This window comes from Tripterygium wilfordii, chromosome 17 (assembly GCF_013401445.1).
Source record: "Tripterygium wilfordii isolate XIE 37 chromosome 17, ASM1340144v1, whole genome shotgun sequence".
Taxonomy (NCBI): Eukaryota; Viridiplantae; Streptophyta; class Magnoliopsida; order Celastrales; family Celastraceae; genus Tripterygium; species Tripterygium wilfordii.
In genome coordinates, this window is record NC_052248.1 from 12587226 (window position 1) to 12609242 (window position 22017).

Below are 22017 nucleotides of genomic sequence, written 5' to 3' on the forward strand. Positions count from 1 at the left end.
TTCTCTCCAAATCAATCAACTATGTCATGTCAATTTAAAATTTGCCTTGGATGGTCACATTTGGTATAATACTAAATCAATCTCTTATAGTATCTGCAAATGGGATGCATATTTATTCCTCTTTAATAGTTTATTTGTCATATTGGAGAGGGAATGCATGATGAAACGGTGAAATGTTTCTCTCCAAATCATAAATTCAATTTTTTGATAAACGTGCATTCTCCAAACTCCTCACTATCTATCGAGATGCAATGTTCAAGTCTTTTCAAGTGAAATATAAGACTTGCCTTTTGGCCTTTTGGTTTGCTTTGTTATGTACCCCTTTCTCTTCTTGTATTTCGACATAAATTATTAAATTAAACAAGACTGCACATTCAGCCAGACATTCCAGTAGCAAAAGATATTGCATTGGATAATACGTCCATGATATGATACTTCAAGGGTCCAACCATTCCCTAATTTAGACATTCTAGTCAAGCATGGAATTTGAGAAAAAAGAAGCACTCATCTTAAGATAGCTTACTACTTAGATACTTTTCACAGTTATCTGCTCCACACTTGGCTACTCATAGTTTACCGTGAGCACTATAACTGATAGTATGGTGCTCCAGATGTGCGTCCATTTTGAGTCTTCAACAATTATTTCAATACTTACATATCCCATAAATTTAGTTGACTTATGTCCATGACATGTTTTTAGGAAAATCCTTCATACTCAACCAAAATGTAAGATTTCAGATGCCAACATTGATGGCAAATAACAAGCAAGGAGCAACAATGTACATACAAACTTCATTACCTTTCATTCAACATTTATAGTTTATATTTCAACATTAAAACCCTAACACACCAGTACATTTTAGGCAAACATTTTAGTTCAAACACATACACACTCCTAAGAAAACTTAAACAATATAGTTATATGCATATTGTATCAATAACCATTCGAATATGTAGAGCTTCCATAGGAGGGTCCTTCCTGCCACATATACATCTCCAACTGTTGTGCAGATGCGTAGCCGAAATCCGGATCATGGAAGGCAGTAGGAAAATAGCCGAAATTCGGATCATGGAAGGCAGTAGGAAAATAGCCCAAATCCTCCTGAACTTGAGGTTCCATCTACAAAAACAAGCAGTCATTAGCTTTACAGTAACTTTAAATTACAAGTACAAGTTATAAAGGAGGAATGTGTTTCTAACCTGTTGATTTGCATTCTGACTTGGCTGGCTTTCTTCATATATTGGATCATCAGTGCTACCATCCGGTTTTAGCTTCAAACGACTGAGAACGAAATCCCTCTGCACCAAGTTTATTACTTTAATCATCTGATGATCCAAGAATCAATAAGTAGGTGTGATGCAATACCTGGTTGATGTTGGAATGGAACTCGTGAATAACCCAGTTAGTCTTTTTTCCATTAGGTACATGACCTTCATAGAAAACCAAAGTTTTCTTGGTGCCAATCTCATTGTTGTTTCCATCCATGATTCTGCGATCCTTGCCCGTACCTTTCCAGTACCCACCATCGGTTCTCCTGTTCGCTCGCTTGCTGTTTTTGTACTTGTAATCCAGACGCGGAAAGAAGTACCATATGTAATTGTTTGTTTGGGTAGCAGCCATCTCTACAATAACACGCACATTCAATTTAAAGGTTCACACCTTCAACATGAACATCATGTCTATGTTAAGTAATGTAAATGTAATGGAACGTTCGTCGTTTGATACGTACGGGGTAACTGGCTAGGCTCGAAGTTGCAAATATCCAGCTCTCCAATAGCCGAGACTTCGTCATCCAAACCAAGTTTCTTCAGATTCAGATAATGATTGATGAGTTCTTCATCGGTGGGATGGAATCGAAAACCCGGTCCTTGTTCAAAATCCATTGTGCTCTTGAGTCTTTCATACAAGGAAAAGAAGATGAAGAACAAAATCACCAAAAGAGTAACAAGAAAACAGAACAAAAACAGAACCAACAAGACAAAACTTACCTGAAAAAACAGAGATGAAACAGAGTAAGAGATTTCTAAGGTTTTTTGGGGCACACTGTGTCAGTAAACCAGAAGTAGAGGATGAGATCAATATTGTTGTGACTTGTGAGTGAGAAGATACTAGTAGTCCTAGTATATATATACAGGCAGTGGCAGTGGCAGTGGCAGTGGCAGTGAGTGTTGTTCAAAAATCTTGGCAAATAACCTTACATTGCAAGTCCTGTTTTATCTATTTATTTATTTTCTTTTCTTTTAGAGACCCTTGACTGATAAGTTTTGTAACTTGCAAGGATGAGTTTGTGGAAGCCAATAATATTAAGAGAGATTTATCTTAGACAAGTCGCATGGACTTGGAAGGTTTTGAGTTTGATTTTCACTGTGAACAATACCTTTGTGGCCACGCTGAGTTTTGATAGAAAACTTTTGTGCACACGAACCTAATAACTCGAATTTAGGTCAATATTTAATGTTCAAATGATAAATTTGAATGATTTCGTTCTCAGTTACCAAAATATAAATTTCCTTATACCACCATGATGAATGAATAAGTGCAATCAAGCTAATGACTTAACCTTTTTCATAAAATTAATCAATGAATAATTAAATCACCAAGCCGAGAGAAAATTGAAAAAGAGTAAGATATAAATTAATGAGAAAATAAATTGTATTGATTCTAGAAAATTCTTTCAGTTGAGAGGGACTTAAACTTGCTCTCAAAGGGTGACTACCCACCAGAGAATGCCATCACTTGCCTTTTTTTTTTTTTTTAACCTTTTTCTCTATTGATTTGTTTTTATTTAGTAATGCTTCCCACTTGAGTGTAAAAACCCTTTGTCCTTTATTCGTAAAATTAATGGAATAACCAATACAGTTTACAAAAATTTGTTAATTCGGTAATATAGTACAAATTAATATAATATGAAGCTTTATTAAAAAATTCGGCCAAACCAATATTGATTGTCTAGGGTCAAATACTCGCACGGTTTTTTGTTCTTCTTCGGCCATCTCAGTGATTCTTAGATGCAAAAAACTATTTTGGTTGTGTGAGAGGAACTAGACATTTGTTTATATGTCACTCGATTGGGTTATATCAATTCGATGTGGGATAAAGTCTTAACAGTTTCCCGTATTTGTAGAATGGGTTATGTCAAACACAACAAGTTGGCAAGTATAGGTAATGTCCAAATGGATTGAGTCTTGCTCCGATATCATATTAGAAAATCTAATCCAAATACTACAAATCAATATTGTCCGTTTGGGGCAAAGACTAGAACAACTTTGTTCTTTGGTTTCTAGGCTCAGAAAATGTATCGGTTGTGTGAGAGGGACTAGATATTTGTTTATATATTACTTAGTTAAGTCAAACCAATACGATCTGGGATCATGGGTTAACAAGCTTCAAAAGTTGAGGCAATGTATAGGTGGTAAAGACTAGTAATGAATTAACAAATAAATTATATGAAATTGTACTCAGTCTAGAATGTTCTCTCAAAGTTTTCTTTTTTATTTTTTGATATAATAATAATGTCGGTAGAGAATATTCTTGACAAAGACTTAAACTTGGTCACAAAGGGTTACTACCCACCAGAGGACGCCATTCCCTTGCCTTTTTAATTGGCACTTTCTCTCTTGACTTGTTAGTTATGACTAGCTGCTAATAATTAATTTTTGTAAATACAAGCCCCACCCCAAAGCAATCAACTATGTTATGTGGTAAAAAAAAAAAAAGACTTAGAACTTAGAGATAATGTAGCTCTCATAATTACTTAAATTTACTCCATCCAAGAAATGGCACACACAACTATTTGATTTTCCTCTAGAATATAAAAATATGTACTCTAAAAATAATCAACTATGTCATGGCAATTTAAAATTTGCCTTGATCACACATTTGCTACAATACTAAGATTTGAATAGAATCCTTTAGAGGATCCACATTGGGATGCATATTTATTACTCTTTATCAGTCTATTGATCACATTAAAGAGGTAACGCGTGCAACGGTGAAATACATCTCACCAAATCGTGAGCTCAATTTTTAGATAAATGTGCATTCTCCAAACACCTTGTTATCTGTATAGATATACTTGGAGAGTATGACCGAATTTTTTTATTTTCAAGATGACTTTGTATATTCTCAACACTACATAAATAAATGAGTTACCAATAAGAGAGGAATTGGAATTTTAAGATGAGTTGCATATTTTCAACACTAGCTTTTTAGATTTTTAAGATGACTTTGCATATTCTCAGCACTAGTTTTTTTGAAACTGTGTCTGTCTATTTTATCAATGTTTATATCTTGGATTTGACATGCTCAATAAATTTGTTATTAATGTAGTGCATATTTTACCTTTATAATCTATATCACTTGCACTAAGGATAATGTCAAAAAAAAAATTATAACTACACCTCTATTAAGTTATAGCATCTTCATAGTAATAAAATTAAAGAGGTGATACGTGCAACGGTGAAACACTTCTCACCAAATCGTTAGCCCAATTTTTAAATAAATGTGAATTCTCCAACCACCTTGCTATATGTATAGATATGCTTGGATGAATTTCTTACTTTTAAGATGATTTTACATATTCTCAACACTACATAGATAAATGAGCTACCAATAAGAGGAGAATTAGAATTTTAAGATGAGTTTGCATATTCTCAACACTAATTTTTTTAGACTTTTAAGATAATTTTGCATATTCTTAGCACTAATTTTTTGAAACTACGTATGTCTCTTTTATCAATGTTTATATCTTGGATTTGACATGCTCAATTAATTTATTATTAATGTAATGTATATTGTACCTCTATAATCTATACCATTTGCATCAAGGATAACTAAGTAAAAAAGAAATTGTAGGTACACCTTTACTAAGTTATTTAACCTCTTCATAATAATAAAATTAGTTTGGTCTCACCATTATGACTAGAAAGAGGTTTTATTGTATAATTTAGATATACTTCTAACACAAAATACAACTATTTGATTTTCCTCCAAAATGTAAAAAACATACACTCTAAAGTCTAAAGCAAACAAATGTCATGTCAATTTAAAAATTGCCTTAAATGGTCATATTTGGAAAATATTAAAATCTGAATAGAATCCTTTAGATTACCTACACTGGGATGCATATTTATTACTCTCTGTCAATCTCTGTCACATTAAATAGGCTGCACATGCATTGATGAAATAGGAAAAAAAATTGGCTTTCACCAAATCTGCACCATTGAATGGAGAAATGTGGTATTGTCAAATCCAAAGCAATCATGCATTGAATGGCGGAGATTTAGTGTAATTGATGGGATTAATTCAACCCCCTATCCCAGATAGATATGTTTGGAGAGTATGGTTAAATTTTTGTGGGTCCTAATATTTATCAACTCCACAATCAATGTTCATGCAATTTGAAGTTAGAATATAAGACTTGCCTTTTTGGCCTTTTGGTTTGTTTTGTTATGTACCCTTTTTTTTTCTTATTGTATTTCGACGTAAATTAAACAAAACAACACATTCAGCCAGACATTCCAACTAGCAAAAGATATTGCAGTAGATTATATGTACATGACACAATACTTCAGTAGTTGACAACTTTGGTCAGAGTCAGACAAAAAGTGAATTTGCAAACTCTGTCAGCTTCCCTTCATACTCAGCTCCTCCACAGTCCAGCTGCTCATCAGACATCGTCTCTAACCTATATATACAATCATTATTACTGCAAATATCAGTATGAAGTTTTCCAGAAGAAGAAGAAGGAGAAAGCCCTTCCTTCCACTCCTTCCACATGTACTTCTCCAGCTCTTGCGCAGACGGACACTCCAAATCCTGCTCAGCATTGAAGCCACACTGTGATTCAAAGTCCCCATGAAGGAAATTACTTTCCTTTGGATTTTCTTTCTGACTAGGTTGGGATTGGGATTGGCCTTCTTCAAGGTTGACATTGTCTTCTTCATCCGGGTTTTTCTTCAAACGACAGAGGACAAAATCTCTCTGCAAATTACCTAAGAATTAATGCAATGGAGGTGATACAGTAACGTGGTTAACAGAAAACAGAGTACAAACTTCCAAATACCTCCAGAGAGTATGTGATGCTGGAATGATATTCGTGAATGACCCAATTGGTCTTCACTCCCTTAGGCGCACGGCCTTCATAGTACACTAGACTTTTCTTGGTAGCTATCTCATTCTTATCTTTACCCAGAATTTTGCGTTCCTTCCCTGTAACTTTCCAATACCCACCGATGGTTTTCCTGTTTGCGCGCCTGCTGTTTGCGAATATGTAATCGGGACGAGTAAAGAAGTACCATGTATCATTATCTGATTCTGTGGCTGCAAATTCTGCACATACATGTACCCAACAATGAAGAACAAAAAACTTGATGACATTAACAATAAGCTTTAAGAAGTAATGTAAATTAATTAAGTTTAGGTTGAGAACTCACGAGGTAGTTGCCAAGGCTCATATTTGTTGATATCTATCTCGGCGATGGCAGCAGAGACTTGGTCATCATAGCCAAGCAACTTGAGCTTTAAGAAGTGTCCGATGAGTTCTTCATTTGTTGGCAGAAATCTGAACCCTGGCATTCCTTTCATATCTATTCTGCTCGTCATCTTTCACTCCTCTCTTTTTTACAAGCACATAAATTAAGTTTTAAGAAAAGTCACAGTTTAGATAGTCAGAAAACTGAAAAAGAACAGAAACAGGGGAGAAGTGGAAGGGGAGAGTTATATATATGGGCTGAGAGTGAGAGTGAGAGTGAGAGTGACTCAGTGATGAGTGAGTGAGTTGTACACGAGAAGTTTCTTTGGACGTTTTAACTATTTATTTATCTTTTTATTTTTCATAGATTTTCGTATGTGAGGAGCTTTGTTAAAGTTTGTCAGCTAGTGATTTCTTTTGTCTTTTCTTTGCTGCCAAAACTAAATACACTGGTGAGGATAAAAAAAAAATTAATCTGGTGATGTATGTGTGTGTGTGTATATATACACACACACAGTGCCCCTTTAAAATTAACGGAAGCCATGCTCACATGCCTCTTTCAATGTTTTCAAAGAGCAAAGGATACCTTAACATATGGATATAATTCTAAGAGGCATATGTACATACATATATATATACCATAACGACAAGCATCAAGGCAAGCAGAGAGGAGATTAAAGGAGAAAACTAAGATAGGCATTGATAAGCGGGATAGATCTTAAAGTAGATCTAAACAAAAACATAAATAAAGGAATCTACACTATATTTGTACAGATTATACAATATTTAAACAAATAAAAGAATCAAAAGAATTTCTAATAATAAACAGAATTGAATTAAAATAAAACTTGTAAAACCATCCATAGAGACGGTTAAACCAGCCGTAGGAGGTATGAACAGATATTTAAATGCAGAAACGAATCAAAAGAATTTCAAATAATAAACATAATATTAATAAACAGAATTAATAAGAATGATTTAAAACCATCCATGAAGGCGGTCAAATCAGCCGTAGGAGGTATGAAAAGATATTGAATTGCAGAAGCATAAATAATTTAAAGAATTGAAGCGGTAAAACCAGCCAATTAATTGATAAACATAAATAATTGATAATATATATATATACACACACACATTGCCCCTTTAAAATTAATGGAAACCATGCTCACGAGCCTCTTTCAATGAAGAGCAAAGGATGCCTTAACATATGGATATAATTCTAAGAGGCAATTAGCATTGACAGCATAAACAAGCCAACCGAAAGTCTGAAACTACAATAAGAGAGGAATTTCCTTTTCACATACTAGGAAATAAAGCACACAGAAAAGTGAAATTACAAAGAGTTCATCTTTTTAAACCTAAATAAAACCAGTACCACCAGATACACAACTCATCACACTCAAAAGCATCGCTCTATATTGAAGGGAACGCCCATGATGCCGCACGATATCATGTCATCCATGAGACAAGAAAGTGGGTTCACAAGAAAACCATCCACGTCCAGACATCCTTGTCTCACAAAGGACATCATATCGTCCGAAATCATAGACCTTCCATTTATTGTAGGGTAGGCATTGCATCGGCAGTTCCTACGTGTTTCTGCTTATTTTTCTCTATTTTCATGTCTAGGAAAAATATACAGAACCAGGCAAAAACTGCGGATCCCAAAGCCCTCCATTATCACCCCCAAGGTTATCTAAGCAATTTTCTGCTCGAATGTCGTTAGGCGCCACGGTTTCCTGCACCTGGAATTCAGGATCAAGCGGAATAATGGTATCCAGCGGCTCCCATGGTGGGGAATCGAAACATTTGCGATTAACCCCCTGTATTAAGAATCACAAAAACTGAATAAGTATGATCTCTCAATATACCTCTCATAGTGAAAAACTATTGAAATTTGAAAGTGTCAGCTGAGGAATCTTCTTTATCACCTCTTGAAAAGAAACTGTGTTCTCCACAACACAGAACAAGAAATACAGTAACATGAGAGCTTCGGACCTAGTAATGTTACTACAAAGTTTGTATAGGTTATACACATTCTAAAGCATAAATTTATCACCTGGACTTCTGCAGGAGAAAACAGAGTTGTTCATTGTATGAATTTCAATGGAAGCATTGTAATGTTTCAAGGGAAAGTCTAATAACGATGGACCGTCCTTTCCCTTGTATCATTACAATACTCCCATTGACATTTTTCTACAATTATGGTTCATTCTAAGAAGTTCAATTGAACTTTGAACAGAACATTTTAACCAAAGAACATTCATTCTAAATGTCAAATTGAAGCACTTATGTTGAATTGAACTTTATCTTTATTCGCTAGCAGAGGATTATTCTATTTACCTGTATTGTCTGATCAATCATGCACCAATCGCCACTAAATTCATCGAATGAGTTTGTTCTCTGATCAATGCTGGAACCACCACCACTCAATGCACCATTTGATCTATGATAAATGATGCTGTCATTGCCCGTACCAAATGGGTCTACTTGAGTTTCTTTTTCTGCATGGTTGACATATTCAAGATCACGAAGAAATAAGTCGATATCATCATCACCTTCAATGTTAACATCAGAATTAAAAAAAGCTCCTTCAAGGTTACTAGCAATGCAATTATCAGCTTGAATGTTGTTAGCTGCCACGGTCTCCTGCACCTGGAATTCAGATGCAGGGGAGAGAATGGTATCCGGCAGCTCCAGTGGTACGGAAGCCAAATATTTGAAATACATTTCTATTGAATTATTCCCCTGCATATTGAATCACAAAACTGAAAAAATAAGTATGACTCTCAATCTGCCTCTCATAGTGAAGAACTGTTGAAATTTAAAAGTGTCAGCCAATGAATCTTCTTTATCACCTCTTGAAAAGAAACTGTGTTCTCCACAACACAATTTCCTTTTTCAGTAAGAAGTGGCCGCGGAGAAGCGTTCCTTATCACCTCTGGACTAAAAACTTTGTCGTCCACAACGCGTTCTCCATTTTCAGTCACAATAGGCAGAGAAGTGTTCCCTATCACTTCTGGAGTAGAAAACGTATTATCCCCAACATGATTTCTGCTTCCAGAAGGGGCATTATGTTCAACGCCGGGTGTACCATCATTCTCCTCACCACCTTTTTTCTCCAAGCGACAAAGAACAAACGTCCTCTACATAGAAACAGAGTAAAAAACACAATATATCATGAGTTCTAATTGCAATATTCCCCATATGTCAGTGACCATATCAATCAAACATCAGATTGTGATCAAGAACACAAACATCATCTTTGAGTATACGCATTAGATTCCGATTTCTGAACAATTCAACAGCAATAATTCATATAAAATATAGCAATACCAAACTAGGGCAATGTCAAACATGGAACCAAATATCTTAAATTATGGAGAGAATTTGGAGACAGTACCTGGCCGGGAGGGACAAAAGTGGGATGAAACTCGTTCATTACCCAGTTGGTTTTCTTCCCATTAGGACTACGGCCAATGTGGAAAACCAAAGTCTTCTTGGCACCGATCACTTGTTTAGTAACTCCTTCCTTGATATCCAGATCATTACCGGTTTTTTTCCAGTATCCAGCATCTGTGGTCCTGTTCACTCTTTCACCTCTCGCGTATTTGTAATCCTTCTGGCAGAAGAAATGCCACATCGAATCTGACTGGATTGCAGAACGCCCTTCAGCACAAAACAAACATCAAAACAATCAGAAATCACCAACATTTTCGAATTGAAAGAAAAAGAAAAATAGTAATTAGGGTTTTCTTTTACAGCATAAATCCCATGGCTCGTGCTTGAAAACATTGACCTCGTTTATTGCCCACACTCGATGAACATCGCCGAGCAGCTTCAGTCTCAGATAATGGTCTATGATTTCTCTGTCAGTTGGAACAAACCTGAAACCCACTATGTCATTCATTTTCTTGTTTCTTTGCTGTTACACAGTTACAGCTATGAAGCAAAGCAGCTCGATCGAGCGAGTGGAGCAAGTGCTTTACAGCTACTAAGACAGAGCGAGGAAGACGAAGACGAAGACGAAGACGAAGGCTCCGTTTGGCACAGCGGAAAAATTGATTTTCAATGCTAGCGGAAATGGTGTGGAAAATATGCTGAGCTTAAAGCTGTGAAATATGCTGTGAGGTGTTTGGTGAAATAAAAACTGACGCTAGCGGAAAAACTGTTGAATTAAAGTATTATAATATTAATTTTTTATATTTATATTAAAAGTAATCTAATAAATATAATTCTTATTAAAATTAATTTTAAGTATTCATTTAATTAATCAAATATAATTTATATTTAAAATTAATTTGAAGTAATTTTTAATTAATCAACTTAATTTTCTTACATTTATTGTATTTTTTATTTTATATTTAAGTAATCAATTAATTTTCTTATATTTATTGTATTTTTTAATTTATCATTATGTATTAAAATTAAACACCTATAAAATTAAAAGTCTTAAATATAAATATTTTATTTGTATTTTTTAAATTAAATTAATTTTATTTTAATATTAAATTTACTGTTATAATAGTTATAAATGCATAAATATAATTAATTTATTAAAAAATAGTTTTATTTAAACCATTAAACACAATTAAGTGGGTCCCATTAATAAAATAATAATACTTTTATCTAAAAAGTGTGGGACCCACACATTAAAAATTTTAAAAAAAGCTGCAGCTTTTTGGCGTGGGACCCACGCCAAAAAGCTACAGCGGCAAAACCGCTGTACAAAGCGGATCCGCTGGAAATTTCCAGCGGATCCGCTGGCGCTTTTCGCCTGTTTGGCATGACGGAGCCGCTGTGGGCGGCTCCGCTTGTGGAGCCGCCCTGCCAAACAGGCAGGAAGACTACTCTGTAGTTATTCCTTTACTTGAGACTTAGCTGAGAACTTTTTAAGACACGTGTGAAGACTGTTCCTCGCTTTGCTGAGAAGTTATTCGGGCCAACAACGAGTAGAGAAACAACACGTGGTAGTTCAATGTAATTAATTACCACCCAGCAAGAAATAATGAAAAGAAAAATAATTGCCTCACTCTCTCCTTCCTGTCTTTCAGAGCGACGGAGACATACGAATACAATACAGTCTCTTCAAAACTTGGCTCTGACTTGGGCCTTCTTTTGGGCTAAAGAAACACTGTTGTCCCGTGCGAGCTGAGATGTTTTCAAAAGTTCTATACTCAACTTGAGCCAATCCATGACTAAAAAGAGGTTTTACTGTATAATTTAAACATACTTATAACACAAAATACAACTATTTGATTTTCCTCTAGAATGTTAAAAAAAATATACTCTAAAACAATCAATTATGTCATGTCAATTTAAAATTTTCCTTGAATGGTCACATTTGGTACAATATTAAAATCTGAATACAATCCTTTTAGAGGATCCACATTGAGATGCATATTTATTACTCTTATGTCAATCTCTTTGTCGCATTAAATAGGCTACACAGGGAATGATGAAATATTTCTCTCTAAAACGTGAGCCCAATATTTTTAATAAACGTGTGCTCCCTAAACACTCTTGTTCTCTGTACAGATATGTTTGGAGAGTACGATTGAATTTTTGTAGGTCCTAATAAGTATGAACTCTACCATCTATGTTCATGCAATTTATAAGTAGAATGTAAGACTTGCCTTCTTGGCCTTTTGGTTTGCTTTGTTATGTACCCTTTTTTTTTCTTATTGTATTTCGACGTAAATTAAACAAAACAACACATTCAGCCAGACATTCCAACTAGCAAAAGATATTGCAGTAGATTATATGTACATGACACAAATACTTCAGTTGACAACTTTGGTCAGAGTCAGACAAAAAGTGAATTTGCAAACTCTGTCAGCTTCCCTTCGTACTCAGCTCCTCCACAGTCCAAGTGCTCGTCAGACATCGTCTCTAACTTATATATACAATCATTATTACTGCAAAAATCAGTATGAAGTTTTCCAGAAGAAGAAGAAGGAGAAAGCCCTTCCTTCCTCTCCTTCCACATGTACTTCTCCAGCTCTTGCGCAGACGGACACTCCAAATCCTGCTCACCATTGAAGCCACACTGTGATTGAAATCCCTCGTGAAAGAAATTACTTTTCTTTGGATTTTCTTTCTGACTCGGTTGGGATTGGGATTGGGATTGGCCTTCTTCAAGGTTGACATTGTCTTCTTCATCCTGGTTTTTCTTCAAACGACAGAGGACAAAATCTCTCTGCAAATTATCTAGGAATTAATGCAATGGAGGTGATACAGTAACGTGGTTAACAGAAAACAGAGTACAAACTTCCAAATACCTCCAGAGAGTATGTGATGCTGGAATGATATTCGTGAATGACCCAATTGGTCTTCACTCCATTAGGCGCACGGCCTTCATAGTACACCAGACTTTTCTTGGTAGCTATCTCATTCTTATCTTTACCCAGAATTTTCCGTTCCTTCCCTGTAATTTTCCAATACCCACCAATGGTTTTCCTGTTTGCGCGTCTGCTGTTTGCGAATATGTAATCGGGGCGAGTAAAGAAGTACCATGTATCATTATCTGATTCTGTGGCTGCAAATTCTACACACACATGCACCCAACAATGAAGAACAAAAAACTTGATGACATTAACAATAAGCTTTAAGAAGTAAAGTAAATTAATTAAGTTTAGGTTGAGAACTCACGAGGTAGTTGCCAAGGCTCATATTTGTTGATATCTATCTCGGCGATGGCAGCAGAGACTTGGTCATCATAGCCAAGCAACTTCAGCTTTAAGAAGTGTTCGATGAGTTCTTCATTTGTTGGCAGAAATCTAAACCCTGGCATTCCTTTCACATCTACTCTGCTCGTCATCTCTCACTCTTCTCCTTTTTACAATCAAACGAATTAAGTTTTAAGAAAAAAAAAAAACCACAGTTAAATGGTCAGAAAAAGAACAGAAACAGGGGAGAAGTAGAAGGAGAGGGTTGTATATACGGGCTGTGAGTGAGTGATGACTGATGACTGATGACTGATGACTGATGACTTATATGAGTTATGAGTGAGTGAATGAGTGAGTGAGTTGTACACGAGAAGTTTCTTTTGATATTTTAACTATTTATCTTTTATTTTTCACAGATTTTCGTATGTGAGAAGCTTTGTTAATGTTTGTCAACTAGTGATTTCTTTTGTCTTTTCTTTGCTGTAAAAACTAAATACACTGGCGAGGCTAAAAAAATTATGGTTGATGGAGAAAATACAAATCCAAATTGGATTATCCTGGTTGATGGAGAATTAGATGATTAACATGATATATGTCTGTGTCACTGTGTGTGTATACACAGCCCCTTTAAAATTAATGGAAGCCATGCTCACATGCATCTTTCAATGTAAAAAGGATGCCTTGATAGCATAATTCTAAGAGGCAATTAGCATTGACGGCATAAACAAGCCAACTGAAACTACAATAAGAGAGGAATTTCCTTTATACATTCCAGGAAATAAAGCACACATAATAGTGAAAATAGATAGAGTTCATCTTTTAAACCTAAATAAAACCAGTACTACCAGGTACACAACTCATCACACTCAAAAGCATCACACTCTGTACTGAAGGGAATGACCATGATGCCGCGCAATATCATGTCATCCAGGAGACAAGAAAGTGGGTTCACAAGAAAACCATCATGGTTATGGTTATACACCCACATCCTTGTCTCACAAAGGACATCATATCGTCCGATATCATAGACCTTCCATTTATTGTAGGGTAGGCATTGCATCGGCAGTTCCTACGTGTTTCTGCGTATTTTTCTCTATTTTCATGTGTAGGAAAAATATGCAGAACCAGGCTCAAACAACCGATCCCAAAGCCATTCATTATCGCTCCCAAGAGTTGTTTCAGAACAGCAAGGAGAAAACATGTTGACTGCTTCGGTGTGACTGATATCCTCGACATGCTGACTTCCTGATGACTCTAATGGGCTCGAGTCACTAGGGGCAAATTGCATACTTCCGCAGTAGGAGTGTACATCCTGGATAGCAGGATAAGAGTTCACCTCTAAAATGTTGTCTTGCTGACAACTAGTGCCAAATTGAGACAATGGCAAATTATATTCATCAGCAACACAATTGGCTTGCTGAAGATTCTCATAAGAGAGACCCTGCATCAAGTGCATTTCCGGCAAACAGCCATCTGCCCATGCTTTAACTGCTTCAGTGTCACTGATATCCTCAATATGCAGACTACTCAATGTCCCTGATAGGTTGGATTCATCAGTGGCAGCGTGCATTCTAGAGTAGAGTTGTACATCCTGGATAGGCAGATACAACTTCACCGCCTCTGTGTTGTTGTCTTGCTGATATATGGTACCAAATTGAGCCAAATAATCATCAGTGACGCCATTTGTATGCTGATAATTCACATAAAAGGGATTCTGACTCATGTGCATCTCCGGTTGCTGCGCAATGGGGGAAGTGAAATCCTGCCCATTAGAGTCCAAGACCATAAACTGTGGGGCTATCTGCGATAAGATTCATAGGGAACCAAGCATTAGCTTTGAAATTGCCGTCAGTGCTCTGTGATTAAGTTGATAATAGACAGATGATAGATACAAGAGGCAGTTTTCATACCTCTGCCAATGTCATATTCGCAAGAGTATTTTCAACCTGAGAAACCGAGTCATAACCTGGTTCAACTTCATCAACCGCTGAATTGACAGTCTTTTTGGGGGGTCTTCGATGCAAGCAGGAGAGGACATAATCCCTCTACACAAATTGAAAGACCAATAAGTTGAGGAGGCAAGTATGCTTGAACACAAATACCAGAAACAGAAACTTCCATGAAAACTAATATCATACATCAAAATTTTAAAACTACTCTTACTTGTCATATATTCAATAATATTTGCAATAAAGGCTTCCAATTACTCGAAGTCTCGAACAAGGTTCCTAGAGTATTAGTACACTTGTAGAGAACACAACACTCACTACAGATGCTAATGATCAGGTTGTCATATGATGCTGGGGATGAGCATTGGTCATGGTCATGAGCAAGTGCCAGTAAATATGTTTTGCTTCAGAGCAAGAATCAGATGTGAAAGTTGCAAAACATTCAATTTTGCCTCCTTACAGTGTCCCCGGATGGACCAGACACAAAATAAAAATAAACAGAAGTAATACAAAGGGAGCCAAAGGAAAAAAGGACCATACTCCCACAGCAAATAGACCATAAACCACCAAAGAAATTAAAAAGGAGAAGAAAGAAATAGTGTATCATACCCCATTGGAACAAGAGGGATTTAGATGATACTCGTGTATGGTCCAGTTAGTCCGGACTTTGCCACGCCCACGACCTTCGCAGAAGACCAAAATTATCTTGAAACCGATGACTTGGTTCTCTCCGTTCTTAATCTCACGTTTCTTGCCGGTCTCGCTCCAGGAACCAGCCCTTGTTGCCCTGTTATTATTTCCACTCTTTCTACACCTCCGATCTGGAGAAGAAAAGAAATACCATGCATCCTCTGAAGGTATCGCCGCCAGCACTACACAGAACCCAAAATTGAATTAATAGAAATTTCAGATACAGATATTCCAGAGAAAAAAAAACAAACAAATAACAAATTCAGTCTGATCGGAGATCGGAGATATATGGAACTTACTAGGTAAATCCCACGGCTCGTAATTGCAGATATAATCAATCTCCGCAATTGCAGAAACTTCGTCATCATTGCCTAAGATCTTCTGGCGCAAGTAAAATTCGACTAGTCGTTTATCACTTGGTCCGAAATCTGTCGCCCCCATGTCGTTTGCGCTCGTCAACTTCAATTTACGTTGAAATAAAGCCGAAAAGAAAGAAAAACAACCACCAAAATTAAAGAATATAAAAGAGAGAACAAAAAGAAGCAGTGAAAGAGAGAACTCACCGGAGACGAAGTGATAGTCTGCTGATTTGCGATCGTAGGTTCTCTGGTTATTCTTGCAGACTTGCAGTGTGTGTGGGGAGAGGCGAGCAGCACAGACTATTTATAATAAGAAGTAAAGAAGACATTTTTATTTGATGATGGGGCCTGGACTTCATTGAAATAGCTTTTATGCCCTCATGTCTTTTTCTCCTCTCTCTTTTTACAAGTTAGATGTTCCCCATTAACGATTGGCACACGTTACTTGGATACGAGTAAATTGTAATTAAAACAAAAAAAATAAAATAATTGTCTAATGCAAAATTCTGCACGACTTATACCTTGTTGGGGTTATATGAATGGATTGGTTCACACTATCTGTAGAGTTACGATGATCACGGATAATCTAAATATTCTCTAGGGAAAAATAGAGATGTCTCCTAAGTTATCCGTAATATGTGGAAGTATCGACGTAATTTCATAGAGTCATTCAGTTTGAATGCTACATGTTCACTAAATTTGAATGCTACATGTCCACTAAAAATATTATTGTTATTGCTACGACTCATATTTTCAAAAATGTGGATCCGCCTTTTATTTTTGCTCAATTTGATATTGAATTAAATTTCTGCGATATGATTTTTTTAAATTGCCTATCTAATTTAATGATAGATTAATTCTTCAAAATTTATTCTATGTCAGTGTAGGTGAAGATCCTAATCTGAATGATAGGGATAAAAAAAATTCATCCTTCGAGTTGTTTTGGCAGTTCTAGTTACAATAATTTTTATCATTTAGTAGGTGGTGGGGGCTTTCCATAAGGCAGATGAAGTTTATTTTTTATTTTTTTTTATTTTTTATGTATATAATTAACAACCACCCCAATTTGTTTTTCTCGTCACTAAATGGATGTGTAAAAGGCAATCACAGTGTTATTGACTATTCAGGGAAGGGGGTGTTCACCGTGTTGGGGGTCGATCTGCTCTCTGTAGCACCTTTTTGGGGGTCGAATTTTATTTTCAAAATCATAAATGTGTAGTATTTGGTTTAACAAATCCAATAATTTATCGTGATCGAAATATCGAACGTTTTGAGTTTATATTCGACGTCTAGAATTGTTATGCCTTCTTCATGTTACATATGATTTTTTGTTTCGAACCAAACATACCACGTTATATTCATTATACTGAATGCTACACATTTCTATTTTTTTTGGCTTTATGCTACATAGCAAAAAGCTTGATGACATTAACAATAAGCTTTGAGAAGTACTGTGAATTAATTTATTTCAGCTTGAGAACTCACAAGCAATTGCCAAGGCTTATATTTGTTGATATCTATCTCGGCAATGACAGCAGAGACTTGGTCATCATAGCCAATCAAATTGAGCTTTAAAAAGTGTTCGATGAGTTCTTCATTTGCTGGCAGAAATTTAAACCCTGGCATTCCTTTCATATCTATTTTGCCCATCATCTTTCAATCTTCTCTTTTTCACAACCAAATAAATTAATTTTTAAGAAAAAAAACCATAGTTAGTAGAAGGAGATCGTTCCATATATGGGTTGTGAGTGAGAATGAGTTAGTTGTACATGACAAGTTTCTTCTGGCAATAGAAACGTATACATACACCACGCATGATGATATGACACGTGTGGCCCTCCAACTCACACACACATGCAATCCATAGGGTTCGAACCCGGCCCACAGGGGTCGAACCCTACTCATAGAGTAGAAATACACGAATGGAAACCAGTTAGGTTGGCACCCGGCGTGATATGACAAGTTTCTTTTGATATTTTAACTACTTATCTTCTATTTTTCACAGAATTTCGTTTTGAGAAGCTTTGTTAAAGTTTGTCCGCTAGTGTTTCCTTTTTTTTTAAGCATATATATATATATATATATATATATATGTATATGTATATGTATGTATATGCGTTTCTGGCCAAATTAGGTTAGAATCAGTTCTTGATCAAACAACACAACTGATTTTAGGATTGTACTTGGGTGCCTGGACAGTACTGTCTAAAACATTGCTCCTTTAAATCAATGGAAGGCATACTCACATGCCTCTTTCAATGTTTTCAGAGAGCAAAGGATGCCTTAACATATGATATAATTCTAAGAGGCACTTAGCATTGACAGCATAAACAAGCCAACTGAAACTACAATAAGAGAGGAATTTCCTTTACACATTCTAGGAAATAAAGCACACACAATAGTGAAATCACATAGAGTACATATTTTAACCTTAAATAAAGCCACTACTACCAGATACACAACTCATAACACTCAAAAGCATCACTCTGTATTGAAGGGAATGACCATGATGCCGCGCAATATCATGTCAACCTGGAGACAAGAAAGTGGGTTCACAAGAAAACCATCATGGTATGGTTATACACCCACATTCTTGTCTCACAAAGGACATCATATCATCCGACATCATAGACCTTCCATTTATTGTAGGGTAGGCATTTCATCGACAGTTCCTACGTGTTTCTGCTTATTTTTTCTCTATTTTCATGTCTAGGAAAAATATGCAGAACCAGGCTCAAACAACCGATCCCAAAGCCATTCATCATCGCCTCCAAGAGTTGTGTCAAAACAGCAAGGGGACAACATGTTGACTGCTTCAGTGTGACTGATATCCTCGACATGCTAACTTCCTGATGACTCTGATGGGCTCGAGTCACTAGGGACAAATTGCATACTTCCGCAGTAGGAGTGTACATCCTGGATAGCCGGATAAGAGTTCACCTCTAAGATGTTGTCTTGCTGACAACTTGATGCAGCGTGAGATTAATGAATGCAAAAAATCCAAACACACAAATAGAAATCAACTCTTCTATAATCTTAACTTACGCAACAAGCAAAAATTATAGGTAAATCAACTCACGTGCTTAGGCGACAGTTATTTCATATATCAAAACTCAATAATAAAACTCCCAACTAACATCAAGGAAATAAATAGGTCCACGCAGGAACCCTAGTCAAAATCATTAAAAGGACGTAACTACCCATAGTTCATAAAATAGATAAAATAAAGGTAGACTTTAAATAGATAGTAAAATAAATAATAAAGAACACGTCTGTCCCAACTTCCATCTAGACTTCGTCTCACTTGTGCCCATGTTCACGATCAAAGCGCTCCATGTACCGTAAAGCAAAGTCATCAATCCCATCCACAACAACTTCAGTGATCCCATCTACATCACAACTAGTGCCAAATTGAGACAACGGTAAATTATATTCATCAGCAACACAGTTGGTTTGCTGAAGATTCTCATAAGAGAGACCCTGCATCAAGCGCATCTCCGGCAAACAGCCATCTGCCCATGCTTTAACTACTTCAGTGTCACTGATATCCCCAATATGCAGACTACGCAATGGCTCTGATAGGCTGGACTTATCAGGAGCAGCGTGCATTCTAGAGTAGAGTTGTACATACTGGATAGTCGGATACAACTTCATCACCTCTGTGTTGTTGTCTTGCTGATATATGGGGCCAAATTGAGGCAATGACATGGTATAATTATCAGTGATGCCATTTGTATGCTGAAGATTCACATAAGAGGGGTCCTGACTCATGTGTATTTGCGGCGCAATGAGAGAGGTGAAATCCTGCCCATTAGAGTTCAAGAATTCTGCCATAAATTCCAGGGATATCTGCAATAAGATTTATAAAGCACCAAGCATTAGCTTTGAAATTTCCATCAGCGCTCTATGTGATTATGTTGATAATAGACAGAAGATAGATACAAGAGGTAGTTATCGTACCTCTGGGAAAGTGATATCCGTAAGAGTATTTTCAACCTGAGAAACCGAGTCATGATCTGGTTCAACTTCCATGTCGTTTGCGCTCGTCATCTTCCATTTACATTGAAATAAAGCCGAAAAGAAAGAAACACAAACACCAAAATTAAAGAATATAAAAGAGAGAACAAAAAGAAGCAGTAAAAGAGAGAACTCACCGGAGAAGAAGTGATAGTCATCTGATTTGCGATCGTAGAGGAACTGTGAATGTGCAATTTCGGTCGCTCTCTCTCTCTCTGTGTGCTCTGGTTACTCTGAAGTGTGGGGAGAGGAGTGTAGCACAGATAATTTATAATAAGAACTAAGAAGACATTTCTATTCCATGATTGGACCTCAACTTGCTCTGGACTTCATTGAAATAGCTTTATGCCTTTGTGTGTGTCTTTTTCTCCTCTCTTTTTGCAAGTTAAATGTTCCCCATTATCTTTCTATCAACGAATCACTCCAAGGTAGAGTGGCTGGTAACCATTGGCACAAGTTACTCTCTTTTTTTTTGTCTGGATTGGCACAAGTTACTTGGAAACGAGTAAATTGTAATAAAAACCAAAAAAAAAAAAAAATTGTCTGATGGGAAATTCTGCACGACTTATCATAGTATACTCGTTGAGATTGTGATACCTGCAAGATTTCTCGGTTGTTTAGACTATTAGTATCCTGGTTGTTGTGTCTATTAGGATCGCATGTCGTTTGAATTCCTATGGATTCTGATAGAGTACGATGTCGTTTTAGTGATATGTTTTAGTCTTTGGTTCTGTCGTTACTTGACAGAGTGACGTGGCAACACATTAGTAACGTCTGTTAAGGAGTTAGTTACTATTCTGTTACTTTTCTTGTATAAGAGAGGCTTAGCTTTGTATTACAATTACGAAAATTGTTAATGAGAATTACATTTCTTCTTTCCCACTTCTCTGGTTCTTTTCTCTGAAAGGAATTCCACCGCCATACTCTTACCATACTAGGTCAAGGTCGAAGGAAGCTATCAGATTCTCTATCATTCCCTTCTCCTACGGTAGGATGGGGTTTGACTTAGCGAACTTCTCTTTACGAGGTCTTCTCTGTGCAAGTTATTACCTTCGTGTCACCTGTCATACTGATTAGGCATGACGATTTTCTTCATCCACAAAGATAATATTTCATTTTCATCAAGACAAATTAATTATTATGTTGTATGAAAAAGAGTTGTTAAATGTTTTTATTTACAACTTATATGTATTTTTTTTAGTTTTCTAAAAGAAAATAATAAAAATTATGATATTCATTATATGACCATAATACATTCATATATCTATAGAGAGAAGTAAAGCCAATCAAGCAGTTTGAGATGGTATCAAAACATTTTCAGGAATTATTTTTTCTTGATATGCATCACAAAACTATATGTTTCTTAGAGATTGTACCACTCCATGGAGTGAACTGTACAGACAATAATCAAGGAAAATGCAGCTGTGAGGAGAAACTTAAAGTAGATTTTCTCTTTGATTTTAATGAGTTGCTTACATGATATAAAATTGGATGAATGATGTAGAACAGAAGCTAGCACTGGTTTTATGGAGCTATCATATGCTTGAGATGTAAAAAAAACAAGCAAAGGATGCCTTTAACATGAAGGAAACTCTAGTCTCTAGGAGACAAAATAGCACTGAAAGCAAAAAATAAGCAAAGAGTAAACTTAAATTGGAGTTGGATTTCCATTCAACATAGCAAGAAACAAAGAACAGAGCGTGTTGTTATGCAATTAAGTAGAATTTTTCATTCAACAGATGGAAAAAACACTAAATACAGCAATACAAATCTTGTTGGGTGGAGCAGGGAACATTCCCTGTACAGTCATTCAACAACAAAGACTTAAAAAGTTTATAACATCGGTATATTATGACAATAT

At 36.1% G+C, this 22017-nt stretch overlaps 6 protein-coding genes across 9 annotated transcripts; all 6 read right to left on the minus strand.

The window, feature by feature from the left end:
• Positions 1 to 796: 796 nt before the first annotated feature.
• LOC119981635 (protein NTM1-like 9) lies at positions 797 to 2097 on the minus strand. The gene is made up of 5 exons (XM_038824709.1): positions 1990 to 2097; positions 1731 to 1897; positions 1367 to 1623; positions 1201 to 1299; positions 797 to 1120 (listed from the first exon to the last, which is right to left on the minus strand). Exons 2-5 carry the CDS (start codon positions 1882 to 1884, stop codon positions 935 to 937), a joined length of 696 nt encoding a protein of 231 aa, XP_038680637.1. The 5' UTR covers positions 1885 to 1897; positions 1990 to 2097; the 3' UTR covers positions 797 to 934.
• A 3451-nt stretch (positions 2098 to 5548) lies between these two features.
• Positions 5549 to 6747, minus strand: LOC119981651 (NAC domain-containing protein 69-like). The gene is made up of 3 exons (XM_038824726.1): positions 6436 to 6747; positions 6066 to 6331; positions 5549 to 5983 (listed from the first exon to the last, which is right to left on the minus strand). The coding sequence occupies exons 1-3, from the start codon at positions 6602 to 6604 to the stop codon at positions 5597 to 5599; spliced, it is 822 nt and encodes a 273-aa protein (XP_038680654.1). The 5' UTR covers positions 6605 to 6747; the 3' UTR covers positions 5549 to 5596.
• A 1003-nt stretch (positions 6748 to 7750) lies between these two features.
• Positions 7751 to 10497, minus strand: LOC119982282 (NAC domain-containing protein 14-like). 2 transcript variants are annotated; one of them, XM_038825583.1, is made up of 6 exons: positions 10236 to 10497; positions 9877 to 10142; positions 9332 to 9619; positions 9026 to 9221; positions 8817 to 8992; positions 7751 to 8296 (listed from the first exon to the last, which is right to left on the minus strand). In XM_038825583.1, exons 1-6 carry the CDS (start codon positions 10381 to 10383, stop codon positions 8099 to 8101), a joined length of 1272 nt encoding a protein of 423 aa, XP_038681511.1. In that variant the 5' UTR covers positions 10384 to 10497; the 3' UTR covers positions 7751 to 8098. The 2 variants fall into 2 exon arrangements, with proteins under 2 accessions (XP_038681511.1, XP_038681510.1); XM_038825582.1 differs by having other exon boundaries at positions 8817 to 9221.
• A 1685-nt stretch (positions 10498 to 12182) lies between these two features.
• Positions 12183 to 13382, minus strand: LOC119981690 (NAC domain-containing protein 69-like). The gene is made up of 3 exons (XM_038824780.1): positions 13125 to 13382; positions 12755 to 13020; positions 12183 to 12672 (listed from the first exon to the last, which is right to left on the minus strand). The coding sequence occupies exons 1-3, from the start codon at positions 13291 to 13293 to the stop codon at positions 12280 to 12282; spliced, it is 828 nt and encodes a 275-aa protein (XP_038680708.1). The 5' UTR covers positions 13294 to 13382; the 3' UTR covers positions 12183 to 12279.
• Positions 13383 to 13853: 471 nt separating this feature from the next.
• LOC119981652 (NAC domain-containing protein 59-like) lies at positions 13854 to 16441 on the minus strand. Its single transcript, XM_038824727.1, has 4 exons — positions 16080 to 16441; positions 15700 to 15962; positions 15052 to 15186; positions 13854 to 14942 (listed from the first exon to the last, which is right to left on the minus strand). The coding sequence occupies exons 1-4, from the start codon at positions 16219 to 16221 to the stop codon at positions 14241 to 14243; spliced, it is 1242 nt and encodes a 413-aa protein (XP_038680655.1). The 5' UTR covers positions 16222 to 16441; the 3' UTR covers positions 13854 to 14240.
• Positions 16442 to 18732: 2291 nt separating this feature from the next.
• LOC119981653 lies at positions 18733 to 20518 on the minus strand. Of its 3 annotated transcripts, none has more exons than XM_038824731.1 (4): positions 20294 to 20518; positions 20100 to 20189; positions 19540 to 19943; positions 18733 to 19104 (listed from the first exon to the last, which is right to left on the minus strand). In XM_038824731.1, the coding sequence occupies exons 1-4, from the start codon at positions 20312 to 20314 to the stop codon at positions 18981 to 18983; spliced, it is 639 nt and encodes a 212-aa protein (XP_038680659.1). In that variant the 5' UTR covers positions 20315 to 20518; the 3' UTR covers positions 18733 to 18980. The 3 variants fall into 3 exon arrangements, with proteins under 3 accessions (XP_038680659.1, XP_038680657.1, XP_038680658.1); XM_038824729.1 differs by having other exon boundaries at positions 19540 to 19988; XM_038824730.1 differs by lacking the exon at positions 18733 to 19104 and having other exon boundaries at positions 19211 to 19988.
• Positions 20519 to 22017: the final 1499 nt, after the last annotated feature.